The sequence below is a fragment of the Rhinatrema bivittatum genome, chromosome 9 (assembly GCF_901001135.1).
Source record: "Rhinatrema bivittatum chromosome 9, aRhiBiv1.1, whole genome shotgun sequence".
NCBI classification, from domain to species: domain Eukaryota; kingdom Metazoa; phylum Chordata; class Amphibia; order Gymnophiona; family Rhinatrematidae; genus Rhinatrema; species Rhinatrema bivittatum.
In genome coordinates, this window is record NC_042623.1 from 210,284,597 (window position 1) to 210,307,881 (window position 23,285).

The 23,285-nt window shown below is 46.0% G+C and overlaps 1 protein-coding gene across 2 annotated transcripts in view; it reads right to left on the bottom strand.

Moving 5' to 3' along the window:
• Positions 1–11,300, bottom strand: part of WWTR1 (WW domain containing transcription regulator 1) — a 162,369-nt gene extending 151,069 nt beyond the window's left edge. The window contains exon 1 of one of the 2 annotated variants that reach the window (XM_029615096.1): positions 10,153–11,277. In XM_029615096.1, the coding sequence (XP_029470956.1) occupies positions 10,153–10,562 (410 nt within the window). In that variant the 5' untranslated portion in view covers positions 10,563–11,277. Of the gene's footprint in view, positions 1–10,152 lie in introns of both variants that reach the window. The other variant, XM_029615097.1, reaches the window with a different exon arrangement.
• Positions 11,301–23,285: the final 11,985 nt, after the last annotated feature.

A 23,285-nucleotide genomic window follows, 5' to 3' on the forward strand; every position in this document is an offset into this window, starting at 1 on the left:
TGCTTAGATTAACAGATCGCGATTCTGAGGTTAAGCACTGATCGAATTTATTTATTTAAAAACTTTTCTATACCGTTGCTAAGTTAAATACCGTGGCAAAGGTTTACATGTAGGCACATATTTAATGTAGGTAAAAGTGTACAATAGTACATACTAACAGGTGCCGTCAAAGGTTCGGTTACAATATATCATTAGACATAGTCATTTAACGAAGTAGTTCATGACCAATTGTACCAAGGTACTTACACCGGTAGTTTTATTACACATAGTATTATAGTTATGGTTTATTGTGGTGTGGAGTTCATAGACTAATCTACTGTATATTCCTAAGGACTGTATGTTGGTGCCTTTCTGTCTCAGGATTCAAAGTCTGAGGGTCTTGAATTTCTGGGTAATGTTACCATGCACAGCTTATTTGTTATGTAACCTTGTTTTGTCATATCATGGAAGTCAGAACTGAGAATTCACTGTTTACTTAGATTTTTAGCATGTCAATCTCTAGCACAAGCAAAAAGTATCCACCCTCCCTGGATCACAGTGATAGGAAACCTACACGTGCACATTTGGAATACTTGGTACAGTGAACATTAATCTAACTGCATTGCTATTTTTCTATTGTTCTGTTCTTTATGAAGGCTGGAAGGGAAACCTATGCAAAAGCTCAGCTCATCACTGCCTTCGCCTGCCATCGGGGGTCGCCCCAGCACTTAGGAACATAAGAACATAAGAAATTGCCATGCTGGGTCAGACCAAGGGTCCATCAAGCCCAGCATCCTGTTTCCAACAGAGGCCAAAAACCAGGCCACAAGAACCTGGCAATTACCCAAACACTAAGAAGATCCCATGCTACTGATGCAATTAATAGCAGTGGCTATTCCCTAAGTAAACTTGAGCGCTACTGGTCTTGACACATCCTTCCCAGCAGGTTACAAGATCAGTCCCTTCATACCTATATTACAGAAGATGGTAAGAGAAAATGCCAAAATATAAGACAAGCAGTTTTTACCTTTCAGAAAGGAGGCACTGGCAAATGCGTCAGAATAGATTAACATTTTCCATCAATTTATTAGTTTGCTTTACAACAAACCCTACTCCTGACACTCCTGTGGTTTGGTGTTTAATTACAGGGTGGCATGGTCCTGGGGCTACTTTAAAGTTCTTCACATTTACATTGTAGTAAAACAAAAAAAAAACTAACTTCACTGAAACAGGCATGTAAAAACATGATTTTACACAAGATATAACTGGCCCTCCAGGAACAAAATAAAGAGAGGCCTCATTTAGACATTCTTATCCAGGCTAGATTTAGAGGGAATGATTCCAGCGAGTTTGGCATATGGCCCTTTAAGCAAGCATTACTTCTACCAATGTTTATGCACAGAGTTTAGGATTTTGCAATATACAGAAAAACGTGTTTGATTCAGAAACAAATGTAATTGAACTTCCTTAGCAAAAGCAAAACAGAAAATGCCGCTTCCAGTTTTGAACTGCGGCATTGTACGGAAAACAGCGATCTGATGGGATAACACAAAGCAATGTTGACCAGCCAAACTCTGAAAAGCCTTTGACATGCACAAGCCGTGGATCCACCTGAGCTCAGCATCAGCAGCGCTCAGAAAGGTAAAGAGATGGATTACTCTGAAAACATAAAAATGGGCATAAAACCCCAAGCATCCTCAAAATTCCACAGCCAAATATCTGCAGCTGTTCAGCCTGTGCCATTCCTTCCAAGCAGACAGAAGAGAGATTTTTATCAGCTAGGAACAGGTTATGGGAAGCAGGAATGCTCCAGAGTCCTCCATGCACAGCCATAGTCCTGAATTCCCGAACAGAAATGTTGATGGATTTATCGAAAGGTCTTCTCCTATTCCAAATAGATGGGAAAATCATTTCATAAACCCGGCCCACTTCCCTTAGTTTAATCTACAAGGATCTGCGAGCTTTCTGCAAGGAGCAAAACCAGATACACGTTATTATAGCAGACTATATCATGCTTTGCAGATACTAAAACCAGTCCTCTAGCAATTTCTGCAATAAAAAAGCCCTCAATTAAAACTTATTATTATTATGTAAACAATTCATGGTACTGCTAGGTACCGCACAGAGCGTATCACAAGTGACTTCACAGCTCTGGGAGAGAAGGGAAAGCAAATGGGGGCAGAGGCGTTATTTGCCGCCATCCTCACCGTCAAGGATAAAGGCCAAGGCAGGGAAGGCTGCACCCTGGAAATGAACGAATGATTGGGTGGATGCTGTCAACGAGAGCGTCTCAGCCTCCTGGACCATGGGATGTTGTTTCGGGGACTGCTGAGAAGAGATGGGGGTCCACCTATCGAAGAACGAGCACAGAGTGGCAAACTTACTGAGAAAGGATTTAAACTAGGATCATCGAAGATGAACAAAGACCTAAATACTCGGGCAAGTGAACCTTTAAACACGGAGAGAAAACTGGGAAACAAGGACAACATCTGGAAAGCTACAGGAAATTTATTGATTTATTGATTTATTTATTTATTTAAAGCTTTTATATACCTACTTTCTTGATACAGATCAAATCAACTCGGTTTACATCGAACTAAGCAGAACTATAACCAACAATTCAACAAGAGACATTTAGAAGGAGCATAAAAGTTACATTATAACAAGGTTGCCTTAACTGGGAGAAGGAAAAAAAGAGGGGGAGAACGAAAGATAAATTATTAAATACAATAAATTACTATATACAATGGAGTATGGGATGGAGGCAGAGGCCAAACCTCAAGATAAGATGTGAGCAAGAATAGCGTTTGATTATTTACATAAGTGATATGAGGATTCTAAGTCAGACTGTAGAGCTGGTATCTGGGAAGGCTCGGCAGAATAGCCATGTCTTTAGTTTCTTTTTGAAAGTTAGTAGACAGGTTTCCTGCCTGAGGTCCGGAGGCATGGCATTCCAGATGGAAGGTCCTGAGATAGAGAATGTCCTGTCTCTGATGTTTGAGTGGTGAACTGTTTTTATTGGGGGAACATGTAAGGATCCCTTGTAGGCATCTCTTAAGGGTCTGGTCGTCGAATGCAATTTGAGAGGGTGTGAAAGATCTAATGGAGTTTGATGGTGAATATTTTTATGGATAATTGTCAGTGATTTATGAAGGATCCTGAAGTTTACTGGGAGCCAGTGAAGATCTTTTAGGATGGGGGACATATGCGCTCGGCGATTAGTATTTGTTAGAATTCTCGCCGCTGCAAGAGAATTGGAAGAGGCTGACTTGGAAGTAGTGGCTATCATGGAAACCATCGAAAACCATGACTCGGACATAGTTACACCAGTTATAATTTATTCAAGAAAGACAGGATAGGAAGAAAGGGAGGGAGGGAGGAGTGGCAGCACAATCTATAAAAAATAATATTAAAGCAATAGAAATGCAGGGCCTATAAGATAAACCGGGTGGGCCTGTGCGTTAACCTGGAAAGAGGGGATGGAATATCCATTTATTCTGGTGTGAGAGACAGACCTCCATCGCAGACGGAAGAAATAAAGATTGAATTGGAGATCCACAAAATTGCTATGAAAGGGGAGGTGCTTCAAACTGCCAGATGTTGAACGGGACATGCCAGCTGCAGCAGCATCTAGAAGCAGGGGGATCCTGGACGCCACAGGCGTCAGAACAGGGGGAGGGGGAGGGAAGGAAACTGAGGCAATGGCCCACACAACATGTCCGTGCCAACCACCACCTCTCTCCCAATTCCCTCACTCGTCCTCCATGCTCTGAAAGTGAAAGAGGCTCATTCGCGACCTTGCAGAGCCCGGGGCCGCTTCCTCCTCCTCCTCGGCTGCCGGCGTCCAACGACATTTCAATGCCTCAGAGGTATCAGCGCACAGGAGGCTCTAGAAAGCGTGAAAGGGACTAGACTCAGGAGTAATCTAAGGAAATGTTTCTTTACAAAAAAGGGTGATGGATGCATAGAACAGCCCCACAGCGGAGGTGGTGGAGACAAGGACAGCATCCGAATTCAAGAAAGCCTGGGCCAAGCGCAGGAAATCTCTGAGGGACTGTAGAGCTGAGAAATTGGTGTGGATGGGCAGTCTAGAGAGGCTGCATGGTCTTTTACCTGTTGTCTCATTTCTATAACAAAACAACATCATAAGAAGCCAGCTTTGAGGAATTAACATTTATCGAATCTCCCCACCCCCAAAAAGAGCAAAAAGTAGTATGTCATAGCTTATATCAGACGTGAAACCTGTACAGCGTGCCAGGATATTTCTAAAGTGCCTTACACATCAAGGATAGTGTTTTTTGCCTCTACATTTAGGCCAGTTCTGAACTGAAGAGCCAAAGAGATATCCCCTCACTTAATCCCAAATAACATTGCCCAGCATTTCACCCCGCTACTCACAATAACACAAGCACTCGTTTACGGCCAGGTGGCAGCAGGAGCTGGGCCAGCTTACAGACAGGCAGAACAGGTTGATGAGGAGCCAGCAGCGTGTTTCCCTTCAGACTCCTCGCCTTCCTCCAAGTCCGCAGGAGGAGAGCACTGGCAGCAACAGCAGGGGGCACGGACACCTGCTGCCACCCCCCCCCCCCCCCCCACGCACCCATTCAAATTGCTGCAGGTTCTCAACTGACCGCTTGATTAAAGTCCCATGGCCACACATGCACACAGATGGACTTGACTCTCAACAATAGGCACTCTCGCTTGTTGTGAACTACGCCCTAAAAATATGAATTACTCTTATTAGTTCAGAGCCCTTCTCTTCAGAGTTTGTCAGTGGCTCACTATTTGCTGTTTTTGGAGGGTCTGCTTCTAAATTCTTTTGCCAATATCTAATCCTTAATTCTGGGCCCCGCCAAAGTGAGCATGGTGTGAACGCAGGCTAACAGCGCGCCCATCAGACCTGCAGTGCTGCTCAAACCAGCCTTGGGCTCCCTTCTCCCAACTCCATCCAGTCATTCAGATTTTTAGCCCCCCAAGGACTGGTTTCAGCGCCACTTGCTTAGAGAACAGAATTTTTTTATCCTGGAGGTCACAGGTCAGCTCCCCTCTCCTGCACATGATAACTATCCACACATTTAATTCCCCTTTTCTTAAAGCAGTGTTTCCCAACCCTCTTCTAGAGGCACACCTAGCCCAGTTGGGTTTTCCGGATACCCATAATGAATAGTCATGTGCTAGACTTGCATACACAGGTACGTGACTTGGTTTGGCCACTGTTGGAAACAGGAAGCTGGGCTTGATGGACCCTTGGTCTGACCGGGTATGGCACCTCTTATGTTCCTATGTATGTAAATCTCTCATGTATATTCATTTTGTGCCTCCAGAAGAGGGTTGGGGGAAACACTGGCTTAGACCAGGGCACTCCACAGCCAGTCAGGTTTTCAGAATATCCACACTGAATATGGACTACATCTTTTCAACATTTTTGTGAGCAATATAACAGCATGGTTGTCGGGAAAGGTTCGTCTTTTTGCCAATGATACCAAAATCTGTGACAGGGTAGATAAGCCAGGAAGAAGTGGAAAACATGAGGTGGGGTGGGATCTAGGAAGCTTGAAGAATGGTCTAAGGTCTAGCAGCTCAGATTTAATGCTAAAAAAAATGCAGAGTAATGCATTCAGGATGCAGAAATCAAAGGGAAAGGTACAGTATTGGAGGTGAAATTCTTCTAAGCACAAAGGAAGAGCAGGATCTGGGAGTAACTGTATCTGATGATCTTAAGATGGCAAACAGGTAGATAAAAATGATGGTAAAAGCCAGAAAGCTGCTTGGCTGCATAGGGAGAGGAATGGTCAGCAGAAAAAGGGAGGCATTATTGCCCCTGTATAGGTCCCTGGTGAGTCCTCACTTGTTATACTGTGTACAATTCTGGAGACCGCACTTTCCAAAGGATCTAAATAGGATGGAGTCGGTCCAGAGGGCGGCGACTAAAACGGTCAGTGGTCTTCGTTCTAAAGCTCATGAGGATAGACAAAGATCTAAACATGTACACCCTGAAGAAAAAGTGAGATAGGGGAGCTAGAATAGAGACGGTAAAATATCTCAAGGGTTTCCATGCACAGGAGGTGAGCCTTTTTCAATGGCAAGGAGGTTCTAGAAAGAGGGGTCCTGAGATGAGGGTGAAAGGGAGTGGGGACTCAGGAGTAATCTTAGGTAATATTTCTTTACAGAGAGGGTGGTGGATATGTGGAACAGCAAACAGTATCTGAATTCAAGAAAGCATGGGATAAATACAGGGGATCTCTAAGGAAGTGATGCTAAATTAACGGGACAGTTGGGCAGACTGAATGGGCCTTACGGTCTTTTATCTTATGTATATCAGAAACATTACGGTAGCAAATTTGTATATGCAGGGATTTGCAAATTTATTTCATGCACGTTCCTTGTGGATATCCTGAAAACTCAACAGGCTGTGGGGTCCGTCCCCCCCGGGCAAGTTTGGAAAACTTTGACTAAGTGAAGATAGCATCAATGGAACCATCTTGATCTGGTACAGAGAGATATGTACGTCATTCTAGCAGACTTTGGTTTAGTCTGATTGTACAGATGTGTTGTCTTTGCTTTTCATGGCACACAGTTATAGTTGGGACACATTTCTCTGCACAATTTTACATCATGAAAGCCTTAGTGGTAAGGCAGGCTTTTCAGACTTTAAACTGTTTAAAATTCAATAAAAGTAAGATTTTCCTCTGCACATTAAAGGAATCAGCAGATTCTTATGTAAAGAGCAGTAGCTGCTTATGGATTCACCAGAAAGCAGCATCTGTACAAGGGGATGCCCTTAGCTGACATACTCATGGACTTTGGTGCCTTCCACAGGAAACAAAAATGGCAGTGGGAATTTATTTGCGAATTACAAATTGGCTCTTCTCACTAGTCAGTGATTGCACCTACAGATTTCATTTCCTTCATGTGGGAATGGCAGGATGGTGTGAGGAATTCCTCCCTGCCTGAATTTACTCCATGCCTATTACTGTATATAGCTATCCTTACTTTGAACCATATGATTAAATTATACTGGCCACAAGACCTCAGAAAGTACTATTTACCAATATTCTGAAGCCACATTGAAAAAAAAAATCTTGTTAAAGCAATACTGGCACAGTTACACAGCACTGGAAGAATGTTTAATGTTCATATTAGCTAGATATATTGATGCATAGTCCACAAGTGTCAAACAGCCAAATATATAGAAATATTCAGGTTGTGACATTTTTCCAGTGCTGCAAAAATTATCTATACATACTCTGACTCAGAGTATATTTGGAATATCTGTCTCATGCATGCATACTTTTTGGCAAACTGGAGGTCTTTGTACCTTAGTGCGTTACAACTCACTTATCACAATCCAAACAATATAGGCAACATTGCCCAGTGCATGCAGATTGATGTTACATATTCATTGTGGATATCCTGAAAACCTGACTGGCTGGGTAATTTATTTTATTTGTAAACAAAATTTACATATTTACAATGTTTTTTAACAGCACAAACGGGTCCCTCTGGTGTAGGGGATATAAATTGACATAGGGTGGTTAAACTAAGGGTGTTGAAAGAATACCATTATCCTGGTCTAGGTCAGGCAGCTTCAGCTGTGATTTATTTATTTATTTATTTATTAACTTTTATTTACCGACATTCGTGAAACACATCATGCCGGTTTACAAAAAACTCAAAGGAGGAAAGTTACAATATAACAATAACACAGTAAAACTGATAAATAGGTAAAACAATAGCGTAGTAGAGCAATAGTAGAGGGGAGGGGAGTGGGAAAGGGAGGATACCGGGGAGTGGGAGAGGGGAGGCTAAGGGAAGGGCAAAGGCTGGACAGAAAGGAGTGAAAGAACACAAATAGCTGCAACTATATACAGTTGATGATAAGTACAGTCATAATCAAAATTGTAGAGCTAAGGAGGTAATGAGAGACATTTACTTAAAGTATTCACTTAAATATGAAATAAGAAGGGGGTTAGGATGTTTTAAGGGCGGTATAGAAGGGAAAAGGGTTAATTGGTTAGCAAAAGGGTATTGGAGGGGCAGGGTGAGTAGGGCGGGAAAGGGGTACAGAGATTTAAATATACAAGGATCTCTTTACCTACATAGGGATACGGAGGGGTTGAGGGAAGGTAATCACTGGGAATCACCAGGGAATGCGTTTTTAGAAGGTATAAAGGGAGTAGCGGGGAGGGGGAATGCTAAGGGTGGAGGGTCGGCCAGGTGACAAGGAAAAGGGGGGAGAGGCTGGGGGGAGGAGACGAGGGAAAGGTCGGGCGGAGGGTAGGGTGAAACGTGGGAGGCCGAGTAGGGAGGAGCTGAGAAGGGGGGCAGGGGGGTACAAGGTTGAGCAGGGGGAGCTGAGGGGGGAGAGGTTAGGTTTGGTTCGGGATAGGCCTGTCGGAAGAGCCATGTCTTGACTCCTTTCTTGAAATTGTGAAAAGATGTCTCTTGGCGTAGGAGGGTGGGGAGGGAGTTCCAGAGGGTGGGACCAGCAACGGAGAAAGCTCTTCCTCTGGTGTGGGTTGAGTGCGCTACTTTGAGGGTTGGGATGTGAAGGGTGTCTGTAAGGGTTGTTCTTGTGGGGCGGTCGGAGGAGCGGTAGCGAGGCATTTCATCGAGCCAGGTGTGATTGTGTTTATGTAGGGAGTTGTGAAGGATGGTGAGTGTTTTGTATTGAGAGCGGTAGGATATTGGCAACCAATGTAGGTCCTTTAGTATGGGGGTAATGTGGTCCCTTTTGCGTGTGCCGGTTATGATTCTAGCCATGGAGTTTTGTAGAATCTGAAGGGGTCTGACGGTGGATGCAGGAAGTCCTAGTAGCAGGGAGTTACAGTAGTCTAGTTTCGTGAGCATGGTGGTCTGTACGACTGTACGGAAATCGTGGGTGTGGAGGAGGGGTTTGAGTTTTTTTAAGATGTTGAGTTTATAGAAAGAGATGCTCTACCAACATTAAAGTGTTTATGGAAAAAAAAATATTAAGGGCTCCCAGTATACAAAAGCCCATCAATTAGCCACATGATGTCCTCAAACTCAAGACGTTCCTAAACATCCTAACTACCACGTGACATGGAGAGCAGGCCAGAAATCCCCTTTCAATCATGTCATGTATCCAGCTTTCTCAGCTCCGGGACATAATATGCACCGAATACACCGGGGCTCACTTCAATGAGCACCCGCGAACAAAAAATAAACACCTTGAAGAAAAAAAAAAAAAAGCACATGCCCCTGTCTCCCAAGTCTAAACAGACACAATGTGGCATATCATTTTCACGCAAGACCGATAAAAAAAAATATATCCGATTACATTTCTGGTCTGCTCAAAGGCTAACTGACGACAAGAAGAAAGTTTTGAACGCAACACTGAAGGAACTGCAGAAGGGAAAGTCTGCACAGGCCCAGGCGCTCTATTGCTTTTACTGCACTAAAACTTTCTGCCGCTTTCGACACTTTTTTTTTTTTTAAGCTTTCAATGCAACTGCCCAGCGGGGGACTGGCGCCCGCAGGAAAAGACAGCCAAGAGCAATGGTGGCCAACGAAAGAGCTGCCACCTCTGGGAAGGAACAAGGTTGACATTACTTCTACTCGGCACGAAACTCTACAGGAGTTCACCAACTTGCCCTTTACAGTGAAAAAATAAAATCAATTTAAGGCGATGGACGCACTATAAAGCAAACCTAACCTACCGACTTCATCTCCCTCACCTGCGCTGCTGATCGGGTTTCTCTCCCCTCACACACACCCTCTTCTCCCGAAAACTCCCATAATTTTTTTTTTTTACATTTCACCACCCCATGGCCACTGTTCTTCCCTCATCTCTGCTTGACCATTTTTTTATATTTCCTCGCCCATCACCCTCATTATATTCCCTTTCCTGCTCTGGTTTCCTGTGCAGCTTTCAGCCCTAACTCTTTTCCCTCCTTCCACCAGCGCCGTCCACTCTCACGCAATCTAATCTCGCCCGCTCTCTTCCTCATCTAATCCCAAATCTGCACCTCCCCCCGAATAATCCCACTTGACCCCGCCCCAAGGTAGCCAGACTCTGCCCCCTACCCAAAGGATCTCCGATCGGACGTCTTCCTTCAATCTACAGTAGCTGTATCCCCGCCCAGAGTCAATCTCGGATGTTATTTCTGCCCCAAGTAATGTCAGATCGTCCCGGGGTGGGGGGGCACTTACTTGAGAAAGTATCTCTGGCCGGTGTGGGTGAGCGCCATCTCCCAGCCGGGCGGCAGCGGCAGCTCGTCGGTCACGTCGTAGGACTGCTGGCGGAGGTGGGCGTGCTGCTGAGCCGGGCTTGGGGTGGCCGCGGCGCCGGCTCCCAGCTGCAGGGAGGCCGGCGAGGAGTGCGAGCGGACGTGCTGCACCGCCAGCCGGGGAGGGTGGCTGCCCGAGTCGGTGCTGGACTGGCGCGAGTGCGAGCCCGAGTCGGGCTCCTTGAAGAAGGACTCGGGCAGGATCTTCTTCCTCCACGAGCTGGGCTTGGGGTTCATGACGGAGTTGAAGAGCGCCTCGAGGTCGGTGTCCAGGTCCTGGGTGACATGGATCACTTGCTGCCCCGGCGGGGGCAAGACGGAAGCGGGGTTCATCTTTCGGACCGCCCTGGGGGAGCCCCACGGGTGGGGGGAGGGGGGGGAGAAACAATGCCCTCGACAAGCGTTCCCTGGAAGACTTATGTCAGGAAAAGAAGAGCAAGTTAAGAAGTCGATCTGCTCCGGCAGGAGCCAAGGTCGCCACCGACAGAAGAGCAAAGAAGCGCGGGTAGGAAAGTTCTGCAAAGTTCCGAGCGCCGTGACGTCACAGTGGGAGAAATTCGCGGCAGCCCCCCGGCCGAGCTCCTTTCCCCGTCCCAAACAAACTTCGGCACAAACTGGGCTCGGAGAAGGTGCCCGTGGGCGGAGTCTCTGCTGAATTATTCATGAGTTGCCAGCGCCCCGCCTCCTCCTCGACCTGCCCCTTGGGGAGTTGGGGGTTGCGTTTATCGCTGTTTCCACCCCCCTCTACTCCCCTCCCATGCCTCGGGGCGACGGTGAGCTTCCGAGATTCCCCGGAGAGGGGCCCGTAGGAAACTTCCTGGAAGTACTCGAGTGCAGGTTGGAGATCCTTCCATGCACTTTACCTTACACATACACACACACAAAAAAAAATCAGAGCAGTTTGTGGCTTGGTGACGTCAGCTCCCTGTCGAAAGCCGAGCGGTGTCCGGCGACTGGGCCCCGGGTCTGAGCTTCCCCGGAGGCGCGGGCACTACTGGGGGAGCTTTCGCTTTGACATGCACGCATTGTACGGTACAGATCGGTCCGCCGCCTCTGACTCCTCAGTCCCGGGAGCTCCTTACCATATTTGGTATCCCGGGGAAACTGGAATCCCGGCTTTGCCCCCACCCACCCTTGAAGTTGTTTCTTTCCCAGACTGCTCGGCCCCGTTTCTATGTGTTGATAGAGGGGTCGGGCTTTTGGGAGTGGAAAGACGGCAATTGTCATGAAACAGGCTTAAAAAGGTGACAATGTGTGTTTAGGAGGGCAAAATGTTTCATGCAGCTGACCTTTGGTGTTTTAAACATTGATCTCAATAGAACTTGGAAAGTTTATCCTACTGCTCGAAAGAATTCTGTTTCCTTGTTTCTGGGCCATATTTACCAGGCTTTATAGACGTTCATCTAGTCATCGATATTTTTTTTAACCATAAGCCATTAAAAATAACTTTTACAGGCCAGTAAGCGACATAGTCCGTCTTTCTTTTCGATCACAGCTTTGCTCCCTCTCTGTCCTATACACTTTTAGTCCTGCTTCTAGTACTAGCACTTTATACATGTACAAAAAAGACCTTTAAACATAACACTTTTGTCATCTTCTCAAGCATGCTGCACACATGTATGGGACTATTACAACATACGGCAGTACTGTAATACAAAGCTTGACTCACTCACGTGTACCACTTAAAGTACTACAGTCACTGCACAAAGGGGTCGATGTAATAAAACCGTGGAAAAAAGCATTACATTTTAACACCAATAATGGTAACTGCCGCGGTAACTACCTCAGAAGTAATAAGGAAATAAAATGGATTGCGCACAAGATTGTGTTCTGTGCATCTCATTTTATATTAAAGTAAAGCAAAATGAGCTAAAATGGAAGTAAAGTTAACTTACTTCCATTTTAACTTGGGGCCCGGTGACCATTCATTTCCCTTCTCATCCTACATCCCTGTAAAACAAAATAGCTGGGGCCAAGCCAGGATCACTTTTATCCCCCACCTGAGTTAAAAACAACTGGTTTAGGGGGCTATCTCCCCCCCCCCCCTCCTACCCACGTTTTAGAAAAAGTAAAGGTGAGGCTTGAAAAAGTGTTTCCTGAAGGAGTGGAGATTTAAATATGGCTAGGGATTGATTATGCTGGTTATGTTTTGTGCTGGTATTGTTTATCATGAATGTACACATTCTGATCCATTCTTCATTGATACCATGATCCAAGAAACTGAGCCGTGATGGGCAATAAAACTGAATAAATCAATAAATAACAGAAATGGCCTGCATTTTGAGATATAATAGGACCCGCTAACAGTCAGGGGTGGGCACTTCCAGTCCTCGAGGGCCACAAACCAGTCTGGTTTTCAGGATATCCCTAATGAATATGCATGAGAGAGATTTGCATGCACTCTGCCTCAGTTGTATGCAAATCTATGTCATGCATATTCATTAGGATATCCTAAAACCTCGACAGGTTTGTGGCCCTCGAGGACTGGAATTGCCCACCCCATGCTGCTTACCCATGTAGGTACCAATGATACCACAAGGTCCGGGTTTGGATTTAATTACTCCCCCTTTACCAACCTTTACTCAAGGCAAGTTACAATTCAGGTACAGTAAATAAGTCCTTGCCCCAGAGGGCTTACAATCTCTGTTGAGGCAATAGAGGGCAAAGGTGCCCAAGGAGCATTGGTGGGAGAAACAGGGTTAGATCCCTGGCTTACCTGGTCCTCAGTGTGCCGCCATAACCACTAAGCCACTTCTCCGTACCTAAGATCAGAAATGCTCCATGGCACTGGGAGCATGGGTGAGAAAAGCAGGGGCTCAGGTGCTGTTCTTGTTCTAGCCTTCCATTCCAGGGTAAAGGTATGGCGAAGGGCAGGCTCTTCCTTACGATGAACATAGGATCACCTGGGTGGTGCTGACGACAGGGCTCAGTTTCTTGGATCGTGGTATCAATGAAGAAGGTCGGCTGAGAAGAGATGAGATACACCTGTGAAGAAATGGAAAGAGCATCTTTGCCAATAGACTAGGGGTGGCCAACTCCAGTCCTTGAGATCCACAATCAGGCCAGCTTTTCAGGAGATCCGCAATGCATATGCATGAGATAGATTTGCATACATGGCCTTCGTTGTATGCAAATATATCTCATGCATATTCATTGTGGCTGCCGAGGACTGAAATTGGCCACCCCTGTAATACACTCACTAACCTAGTGAGAAGGGTTTTAAACGAGATTCCTTGAAGGACAATAACAGAAGGCAAAAGATAAGCAAGATACTGTATATAAAACCATAAAGGTACATTTTAAAAAGGACGTGCCAATTTTATAACGTGCATGTCACTGCACGCATGTTATAAAATCTGATACCAACGTTCACATGCATGCCGATTTTATATTGGCGCACGCATGTGCCTATGGGTGCCCACTCACGCTGCGGGGGGGGATTTTATTTAAAAGTGTACAGCGATGCGATCGAGCCTTCCCCAGTTCCCACCCAGTCCACTCCAATAAAGGCGTGTCCTGGCCGGCCTCCGCTGTTGCGTCGGAGGTGGACCCTTGGGCCGAGGTGGGGGTTGACGCAGGCAGACGGAGTAGGCTGATAGACAGAGGCCGCTGGAGCTTCACCTATACCAACCCTCGTTCCCCGTGGGTTGAGCCTTTGGGTGCCGGGGCCGGCAGGACTTAGGTGGGCCTCTGTATGTAGTTGAGGTAGGAGTTGGTTCAGCCCAGAGACAGCAGGTGAGAGATGGTACAGTCTTACCCTGGAATGGATAATGTCCTGGCGCCAATGGAACAAAGGCAGACAGGGCGCTCGAGCAAAAGCAGGCCGAAGCCTGAAGAAACCACGTCCAGGGAGTAAGCTGAAGAGGCATCCAATGGTAGGCTTGAGTCAGGGCTGGCAGCAATCCGAAGGCAGTGGCAAGCAAGGCAGAGGTCTGATCACAGAGATGGTCAAAAGCATAGTCAGGCAAAGTGGAGTTCTGGGTCTGGAGATAGGCAATGCGTAGTCGGATGAAGCAGAGGTCTGGGTCTGGAGATAGGCAATGCGTAGACAGGCGAAGCAGAGGTCTGGGTCTGGAGATAGGCAATGCGTAGACGGGCGAAGCAGAGGTCTGGGTCTGGAGATAGGCTGTAGCGTAGTCAAGCGAAGCAAATTTTAATTCGGGAAAGGGGTAGAGGCATCCCTGACACGCTTCAGGGGTAAGTGGCAGCAGCTGCCGTCGTCAACTTACCCAGATAACTTCTGATTTATCTGTCTATCTGGCAGAGGGAAGCAGCCACCAGTTAGGCGCATAGTAATTATACGGGTATCTGCTGTGGCTTGCCACTACATAGATGGATAAGTACTTTGGCTGCGTGGCAGCGAAGCATGCCTTGTCCACTGAACGTTACACACAAATGCACAGACACCTACCTCCATTACTCCACCCTCAACAGAGCAAGTACTGGTTAGCCTGACTTCAGTACCAGGAAAAATAGTGGAAAGTGTTCTAAGCATCAAAATCACAGAACATATAGAAAGACATGGTTTAATGGAACAAAGTCAGCATGCCTTTACTCAAGGCAAGTCTTGCCTCACAAATCTGCTTCACTTTTTTGAAAGGGTTAATAAACATCTGGATAAAGGTGAACCGGTAGATGTAGTGTACTTGGATTTTCAGAAAGCATTTGACAAAGTTCCTCATGAGAGGCTTCTAGGAAAAGTAAAAAGTCATGGGATAGGTGGCGATGTCCTTTCGTGGATTGCAAACTGGCTAAAAGACAGGAAACAGAGAGTAGGATTGAATGGACAATTTTCTCAGTTGAAGGGAGTGGACAGTGGAGTGCCTCAGGGATCTGTATTGGGACCCTTACGTTTCAATATATTTATAAATGATCTGGAAAGAAATACGACAAGTGAGATAATCAAATTTGCAGATGACACAAAATTGTTCAGAGTAGTTAAATCACAAGCAGATTGTGATAAATTGCAGGAAGACGTGAGACTGGAAAATTGGGCATCCAAATGGCAGATTAATTTTAATGTGGATAAGTGCAAGGTGATGCCTAAAGGGAAAAATAACCCATGCTATAATTACACAATGGGGTAGATTTTAAAAGAAGCGCGATCAGTCTACTTTTGCTTGCGCATCAGACTCAAGCAAAAGTACGCTGGATTTTAGTAGATATGCGCGGAGCCGCGCGTATCCACTAAAATCCTGGATCGGCGCGCGCAAGGCTATCGATTTTGTATAGCCTGCGCGCGCCGAGCCGCGCTGCCTCCCCCCGTTCCCTCCAAGGCCGCTCCGAAATCGGAGCGGCCTCGGAGGGAACTTTCCTTTGCCCTCCCCTCACCTTACCCTCCCTTCCCCTACCTAACCCACCCACCCGGCCCTGTCTACACCCCCCCCTTACCTTTGTCGGGGGATTTACGCCTCCCGGAGGGAGACGTAAATCCCCGCGCGCCAGCGGGCCTGCTGCGCGCCAGGGCCGCGACCTGGGGGCGGGTACGGAGGGCGCGGCCACGCCCCCGGGCCGTAGCCACGCCCCGTACCCGCCCCCAAAACGCTGCCGACACGCCCCCGCAACGCCGCGCGCTCCGGCCCCGCCCCCGACACGCCCCCCTCCGAGAACCCCGGGACGTACGCGAGTCCCGGGGCTCTGCGCGCGCCGGGAGGCCTATGTAAAATAGGCTTCCCGGCGCGCAGGGCCCTGCTCGCCTAAATCCGCCCGGTTTTGGGCGGATTTAGGCGAGCAGGGCTCTGAAAATCTACCCCAATGTTGGGTTCCATATTAGGTGCTACAACCCAAGAAAGAGATCTAGGCGTCATAGTGGATAACACATTGAAATCGTCAGTTCTGTGTGCTGCGGCAGTCAAAAAAGCAAACAGAATGTTGGAAATTATTAGAAAGGGAGTGGTGAATAAAACGGAAAATGTCATAATGCCTCTGTATCGCTCCATGGTGAGACTGCACCTTGAATACTGTGTACAATTCTGGTCGCCGCATCTCAAAAAAGATATAATTGCGATGGAGAAGGTAAAGAGAAGGGCTACCAAAATGATAAGGGGAATGAAACAGCTCCCCTATGAGGAAAGACTAAAGAGGTTAGGACTTTTCAGCTTGGAGAAGAGACGGCTAAGGGGGGATATGATAGAGGTGTTTAAAATCATGAGGGGTCTAGAACGGGTAGATGTGAATCGGTTATTTACTCTTTCGGATAATAGAAAGACTAGGGGGCACTCCATGAAGTAGCATAGGGCACATTTAAAACCAATCAGAGAAAGTTCTTTTCTACTCAACGCACAATTAAACTCTGGAATTTGTTGCCAGAGGATGTGGTTAGTGCAGTTAGTATAGCTGTGTTTAAAAAAGGATTGGATAAGTTCTTGGAGGAGAAGTCCATTACCTGCTATTAAGTTCACTTAGAGAATAGCAACTGCCATTAGCAATGGTAACATGGAATAGACTTAGTTTTTGGGTACTTGCAAGGTTCTTATGGCCTGGATTGGCCACTGTTGGAAACAGGATGCTGGGCTTGATGGACCCTTGGTCTGACCCAGAATGGCATTTTCTTATGTTCTTATGTTCTTAAGTACAAGGTACCGATAATGTACACATCCAGCTGATAAAGTCATAAAACTCAATTTTTGATGTTGGCGTACAATTATCACCTCTTTTTGGAGGGTTCCCTTAATATCCACACACGCTCAGTCAAGGGGGGGGGGAAGAAAGGAGGGGTGGGATGGAGCTCACTCTCTCCACCCTTCCTTTCATTAAAGTCATTTGCCTTATCCAGCTTTCATTTTCCCCTAAGGCACAAACATGGAGTCTAGAGCGGAGAGCTCGCTGGCAGAGTTGGTGAGCAAAGCAAGCAGTAGTAGATTTAAAAAGTTCTTTGGAATTAAAACATGGTCCATTGGTTTATGCTCTCATGCTCACCCCATCTTTAGTTTTTCTTACATAGATTGCTCTCCTGAACCTTCCTGCTAGAACCAGGGCACCCTATCATCTACATTCAGTGAAATGCCGTCTCCAGGAGGCAGGTCTTCTCTGCTTTTCCCTTCACAATTTCCAAACATAAAGGATCATGGTCCTGTTCTCCGCTCCTTATCCAACGGCAGATTAAGCACAAATTGATAATGATCATTCATAAACTATTGTATAGCGCCTCATCGCCAAGGATTAGCTCGATTTTGCAGATCTCCACTCCAGCTGGGACCTTGACATCTGCTCACTGGGGGCTGCTGGAGGTTCCCTCTCCATGTTCCGTACATCTCACTGAGGCATGAGAGTGGGAGTTCTCAGCCACCGGTCCACTGTTGTGGAACTCACTGCTTGTGTCCTAATGAACCGTGACACATTCTCAGGATTTCAAAAAGGCGCTCAAAACGTCATCATGTAGAGAGGATTTTGAGCTGGTAGACTGAGTCCGTTGGTCCTCCCTAGCTTATTGTTCTCTTCTATGCTAAATCCTTTTTAGTCTTTCCTTCCATTGGGTTCCTAAAAGTCTCTTAGTTAGTACAATTGACCTTGATTTTCAGGCTTTATCAGAAATATGTTTTCTTTATTCTACAATTGTTTTCATATGCTCTATATTTTTATGCTTGATTTCTTGTACGCTGCCTTGAACCCTGGAGGGTGCGGGTTATAAATATTTTAAATAAATACATTGTAATTTATCTGCCACATTCCACCCTAGGGACTCAACGTGATTTACAACAATAAAAATAAATTGCAGTAAATACTGTTAGGGTTTTGTATGTTTGTGGGCCCTTGGGCCGAAGGGAGCGATGATACCAGCCACAGGGAGGAGCCCTGTGAGTCTCACCGTCGGGAGGCGAGGTCTCAGCAGGCTTCAGACACAGCTGTGGAACAGAGTCTTTATTAGAGACAGAGAAGGACTGCCCGAGAAGCGGGCAGTGCAGAGACCAAGCACGATGTTCGTGAGATGGGGGTAAACCCAGAGGGAATACCTACTAGTAGTAATCCGGTAATGGTCCGCAGGGCGGGGTACACCGATAAGGTCCTCTCGTGGAGATGGCTTGGTAGTGGCCCGCAGCGCTGGGTACACCAGCGGGGGTTCCTCATGTAGATCAGGAATGGTAGCACGGGGTACGCCAGAGGATTCCCCACAGATGATGGTATGGAGGAGGTCCACAGGATGAGGTGCTCGTAGGAGGTCCTATGAAGGTGAACGTGGTAGTGGCCCGGAGGTAGGAAGTAATCCAAGGATTCAGAGCACTCACAGCGAGGCGCGTTCCAGCAGTAGTCCTGGGATGCAGGGTAGAGAGATAGCCCAAGGCAGAAGGCCCTCCGAGGAGCGGATAGCCAGAGACAAGGAAGGGCCCCCCCGTGGAGCGGGTACCCAGAGGGTGTCTCGCCAGAGTAGGAGCTGGAACGGTAAGTCCGTAGTGTGAGGTGCAGAATTGGCAATGAGGGAACTCGTTGCCAAGTCGTCAGCGGTCAGGTTCGATCGGCTTAAGTATCCAGGAGTGGAGAGTCATCAGCGGGGGGACTCCCCTGAGGTTCCCGCCAAGCAGTGCTTAACCTGACCTGTGCGTGTGCGTGCGCGCGCCTATGTGATCCCGGAGTCAAGATGGCAGTCGGCAGCGCCCATTCCATCCCGGGATCACCTGGTGGGTCGGCGGTAGCTGGCAGAGGCCAACACTTTCCCCAACGGAGTCACAGAAGAGAAGAGAGAGGTGAGCAGAAGTGGTCACAGCCGACTGCGACCGACAGGCGTATCAAATACATCTTTATCTCAGACAACAATAAATACAATAGAATATATCAATAGCTGAGACAAAATACAATCATGACCCCTCCCTCTCTGTCATAGAAGGCAAGGGCACAACAAACCTCCCAAAATTACAAAAGCACAAATAGTAAACCCATTTTAAAATGCAATGATCTTTCTTTTATTACCAAAAGCAAAAGCCCACTCCAATTTCCCTCCCAACCATTTACCCATTTAATCATCCCTACCAACCCAAAAAAGAGTCGGAAAGAACACAGCCATCTCCCCCCTCTCTAAAATACTAAAATGCAATTGGCTGGCTCCATGGCGAGAGTAAATGAGGAGCAGGAGTAAGTCCCTCCCTCAGATATTCTAATGAGCTACCGCTTAGAGAGCTGTAAATTCTCTCTCCCGCCTCCAGTGTTACTTCTCTTCAACAGGAGTCTGCACAGGAAAAATGCTATTCATTTTGTTTCTTTTTTTGGGAGGGGGTTGTGTTTTTTAATTTCTTTTTATCTCTCACAAAAAAATCAATTTTATCCACACAAATATGATGGAAACTTCGATTATACAAACTGCTAAGTTTTTTATTTTTCTCTGCAAAGTTGTTTTCAACAAGGAAATGGACATTTGGCACAAATATTTGATGGCTCTCTACCCCCAGGCTAGGAGTCTAGTGTTTAATTCTTAAATGAATGCAGTTTCTTGTCTGTTTGTGATATGCCTAAAATAGATTATGATGGAGTGTGCAAGTCACTATCAGGTCGATACAAAACACTGCGCTCGGCCAAGCCGCACATTTTATTCTCAGAAATTAACGCCAGCCCAAGGGCAGGTGTTAACATTAGAAAGCACTGGGAAAAGTGTACAGAAAAGCAGAAAATACTGCTTTTCTGTACACCCTCTGACTTAATATCATAGCAATATGAAATCGGAGGAACCTAAAATTTAAAAAAATTTAGCCTGCTGGTGAGTGGGTTAGAAAAACGGATGCTCAATTTGGCCGGTATCCGTTTTCCTAACCCATGGCTGTCAGCAGGTTTGAAAACCGATGCTGGTAAAATTGAGCGTCAGTTGTTGGACCCGCTGACAGCTGCTTCTATCACTAATGAGGCGCTAGGGACGCGCTATTGTCCCTAGCGCCTCCTTAATAGCGCAATCCCTAATTTGAATACAGAATCATGTGCCCAGGAGAGGTGCCTGGGCGTGTGTCGGGGCGAGCCAGCGCCCAACATGGAGCACCGGCTCTCCCACACTTTTTACTGAATCGGCCTGACGTTAGGGTATGGAGGGGAAGGGGGGAAAGGTGGGATTGGTAAACTTGTACACTTTTGTTTATGGATTCTGTGATAATTATAATGTTTATTATGGTGATGACAACATTTTTTTATTTTTTCTATATTACTTTTTGTATGGAAAGTTTAATAAACAAGAGTTTGGGGGAAAAAAGTATGCTTGTAAAGTAACAAAGAGAAAAAAATGCACATCCCTGCAATCCAATAAACATCTTGTTCAGCAACCGAAACGTCTAGAGAAACTCCAGGACTCTGCAAAGAGTGTGCCAAATGCAGCAGCCCATTGCCCTCAGAGGGCTGGCAGAAATACTGGGTCTCCCAACGGTATCGTGGGAGCCTAAGCCATTCCAGTCAGAACTAGTGAGGCAGGCAAATGTCCGCAGGAGGAAGGGGGACAGGCGTGGGGGAGGGGGAGGCTGCCCATGACAAGAGGCTGGTCTTCCTCTCCTGCGGTGGAAGGTGCAGCTCTCCAGTCTTCAGTGTGCAGGCGGCAGTACCAGGCTCTGTGATGATGTCACAAGGGGGCGGGCCAGTCAAACCAGCACTCCAGAGGCAGGGAAACAGCTGTGCAGAGGTAATGGAGGCGGGAGGGGAGCTGCCGCTGACTCACTTGGAGAAGTGAAAATTGAGAGTGGATATGATAGAGGTTTATAAAATCACGAGTGGTGTGGAACAAGTTAGTAAATTAACCGATAGCAAGTTTTAAACAATTTAAGAAAATACTTTTTCAGTCAAAACATAATTAAGCTTAATTTGTGTCAAAGACGTGGACAAGGCTAATAGCATATTTGAGTTTAAAAAAAGGTTTGGAAAAGTTTCTGTAGGACAGATCCATTGCCAATTATTAGTTAGGTGAACTTGGGGATTGCCATCTGTTACTTCTGGGAGTGAGCAGCAAAACAAAGGAACCTCTCCCATTAGCATCTGCCAGGTACTTGCTATTGACCCAGACTGGCCACTATCAGAGGCAGGATGCCGGGCTAGAGGGACCATTAGTCTGACCCAGCATGACACTTCTTGTGTTCTTTCCTCAAAGGAGGCCTTTGCTGATTCTCAAGAACTGGAAATTCCTTGTAGAGAAAGCCCTACCATCCCCACTCTCACTAACTCAGAGTCCCTGATCACAATGATTGTCAAGCAGGTTCTCAGAGAGGACTGAGCAAAATCATCTTATTAACCCCTGCATGGCTTTTTAGTAAGTCAATTAGATGTCCAGAGATGTCCTCACTGTTAAATTCTGGAGCAGCTTGAGGTTATGAGTTATCCAGCCTGGTTTCTGATGTGTTCATTAATCCATTCTTTGAAATAATCTTTATTGTGCATCAAGAACAGTGACACCAGTTATAAGTACATCCAAAACAGCATAAATGTTTTCCTCTTTTCTCTCCTCCAATAGTACAAAAGCAATCTGGGGGAGGGTCTAGTCGTGAATGGGAGTAGGAACTCGTACTGCAGGTAGGCAGATATTAACCTAACATTCACAGCATTAAGATATAGAATATGCAGGGAGGACCATTATCTGGAATGCAAATTGAAATGGTTCTAAAGAACCAAAGGCAGAGACTTCAGGAAGGGTCCCCAGATCTTGTAAAACAAGCCTCTCTTTTTCCCCACATTTCCCGATATTCTCTGATATTCCATCTGTAGCAGGTCCACCATTTGAGATCTCCATGTGGACAGGGTAGAAGGATCAGGATGCAACCAATGAATGAAGACACATCTCTTACCAATAAAACACGATTTTAAAAGAAATAATTTACACTCCTTCATCACAAAAGTCCCATGGCTTATATCTCCCAATAAACAAAAAGAACATGACACAGGAACAGTTTTCTTGATCGAAATATACAATTCATGTTTTATACTCTCCCCAAATCTCACAATGCAGGGGCATTCCCACAAACCATGAATTAGGGTAGCCCCCAAAGCATCGCATTTCACACAAGCATTAGATCTAATTAAACCCATCATATAAGCTCTACAGGTGCAAAAACTGTTCTATGAAAGATTCATAATTGCAGTTCCTGAAGGCTCATGTTAATCGTTTTCATAATCAAGGAATGGCAAACCTTTAGCAGTGACAATACAATACAAAATCGAACTTGTAGAGTGAAAAAAACAATCGAGAGTACATCAGGGACTATACCAAGATTAACATGATCTATCAGAAAGACGCTTCAACTTAAACACATACAGAGTTCTACAAGAGTTAAGCATCCCAACTAAATCATTTTTATTTGCATTTGGAAAAACTTAATTCACAAAAAGTTTCATATATGACCAATGATTACACTGGTATACAAATTTTAGAAGTCGTCTGCTTCAGCAATAAAATGTGCCATTTATAAAAACAGAGATACATAGAAATATGTTGGCAGAAAAAAAACAAACCATATAGCCCATCCAATCTGCCCATGTATCTAATTCATTTAACATCTATTTCTTAGCGATCCCCTGTATTTATCCCATGCTTTCTTGAATCCAGATACTGTTTTTCTCCCCACCACTTCCACTGGGAGGCTATTCCACGCATCCACCACCCTCTCTGCAAAGAAATATTTCCTAAGATTACTCTTGAGTCCCCACTCCCTTTCACCCTCATCTCACGACCCCTCCTGCTAGAGCCGCCTTTCCGTTGCAAAAGGCTCACCTCCTGTGCATGGAAACCTTTGAGATATTTGAATGTTTCTATCATATCTCCCCTATCTCACCTTTCCTCTAGGGTGTACATGTTTAGATCTTTTAAGTCTATGCCCATAAGCTTTAGAACGAACACCACTGACCATTTTAGTCGCCGCCCTCTGGACCGACTCCATCCTGTTTAGATCCTTTGGAAGGTGCAGTCTCCAGAATTGTACACAGTATAACAAGTGAGGACTCACCAGGGACCTATACATGGAAAATATCACCTCCCTTTTTCTGCTGGCCATTCCTCTCCTTATGCAGCCAAGCAGCTTTCTGGCTTTTACCATCATTTTATCTGCCTGTTTGCCATCTTAAGATCTTCAGATACAGTTACTCCCAGGTCTTGCTCTTTCTTTGTGC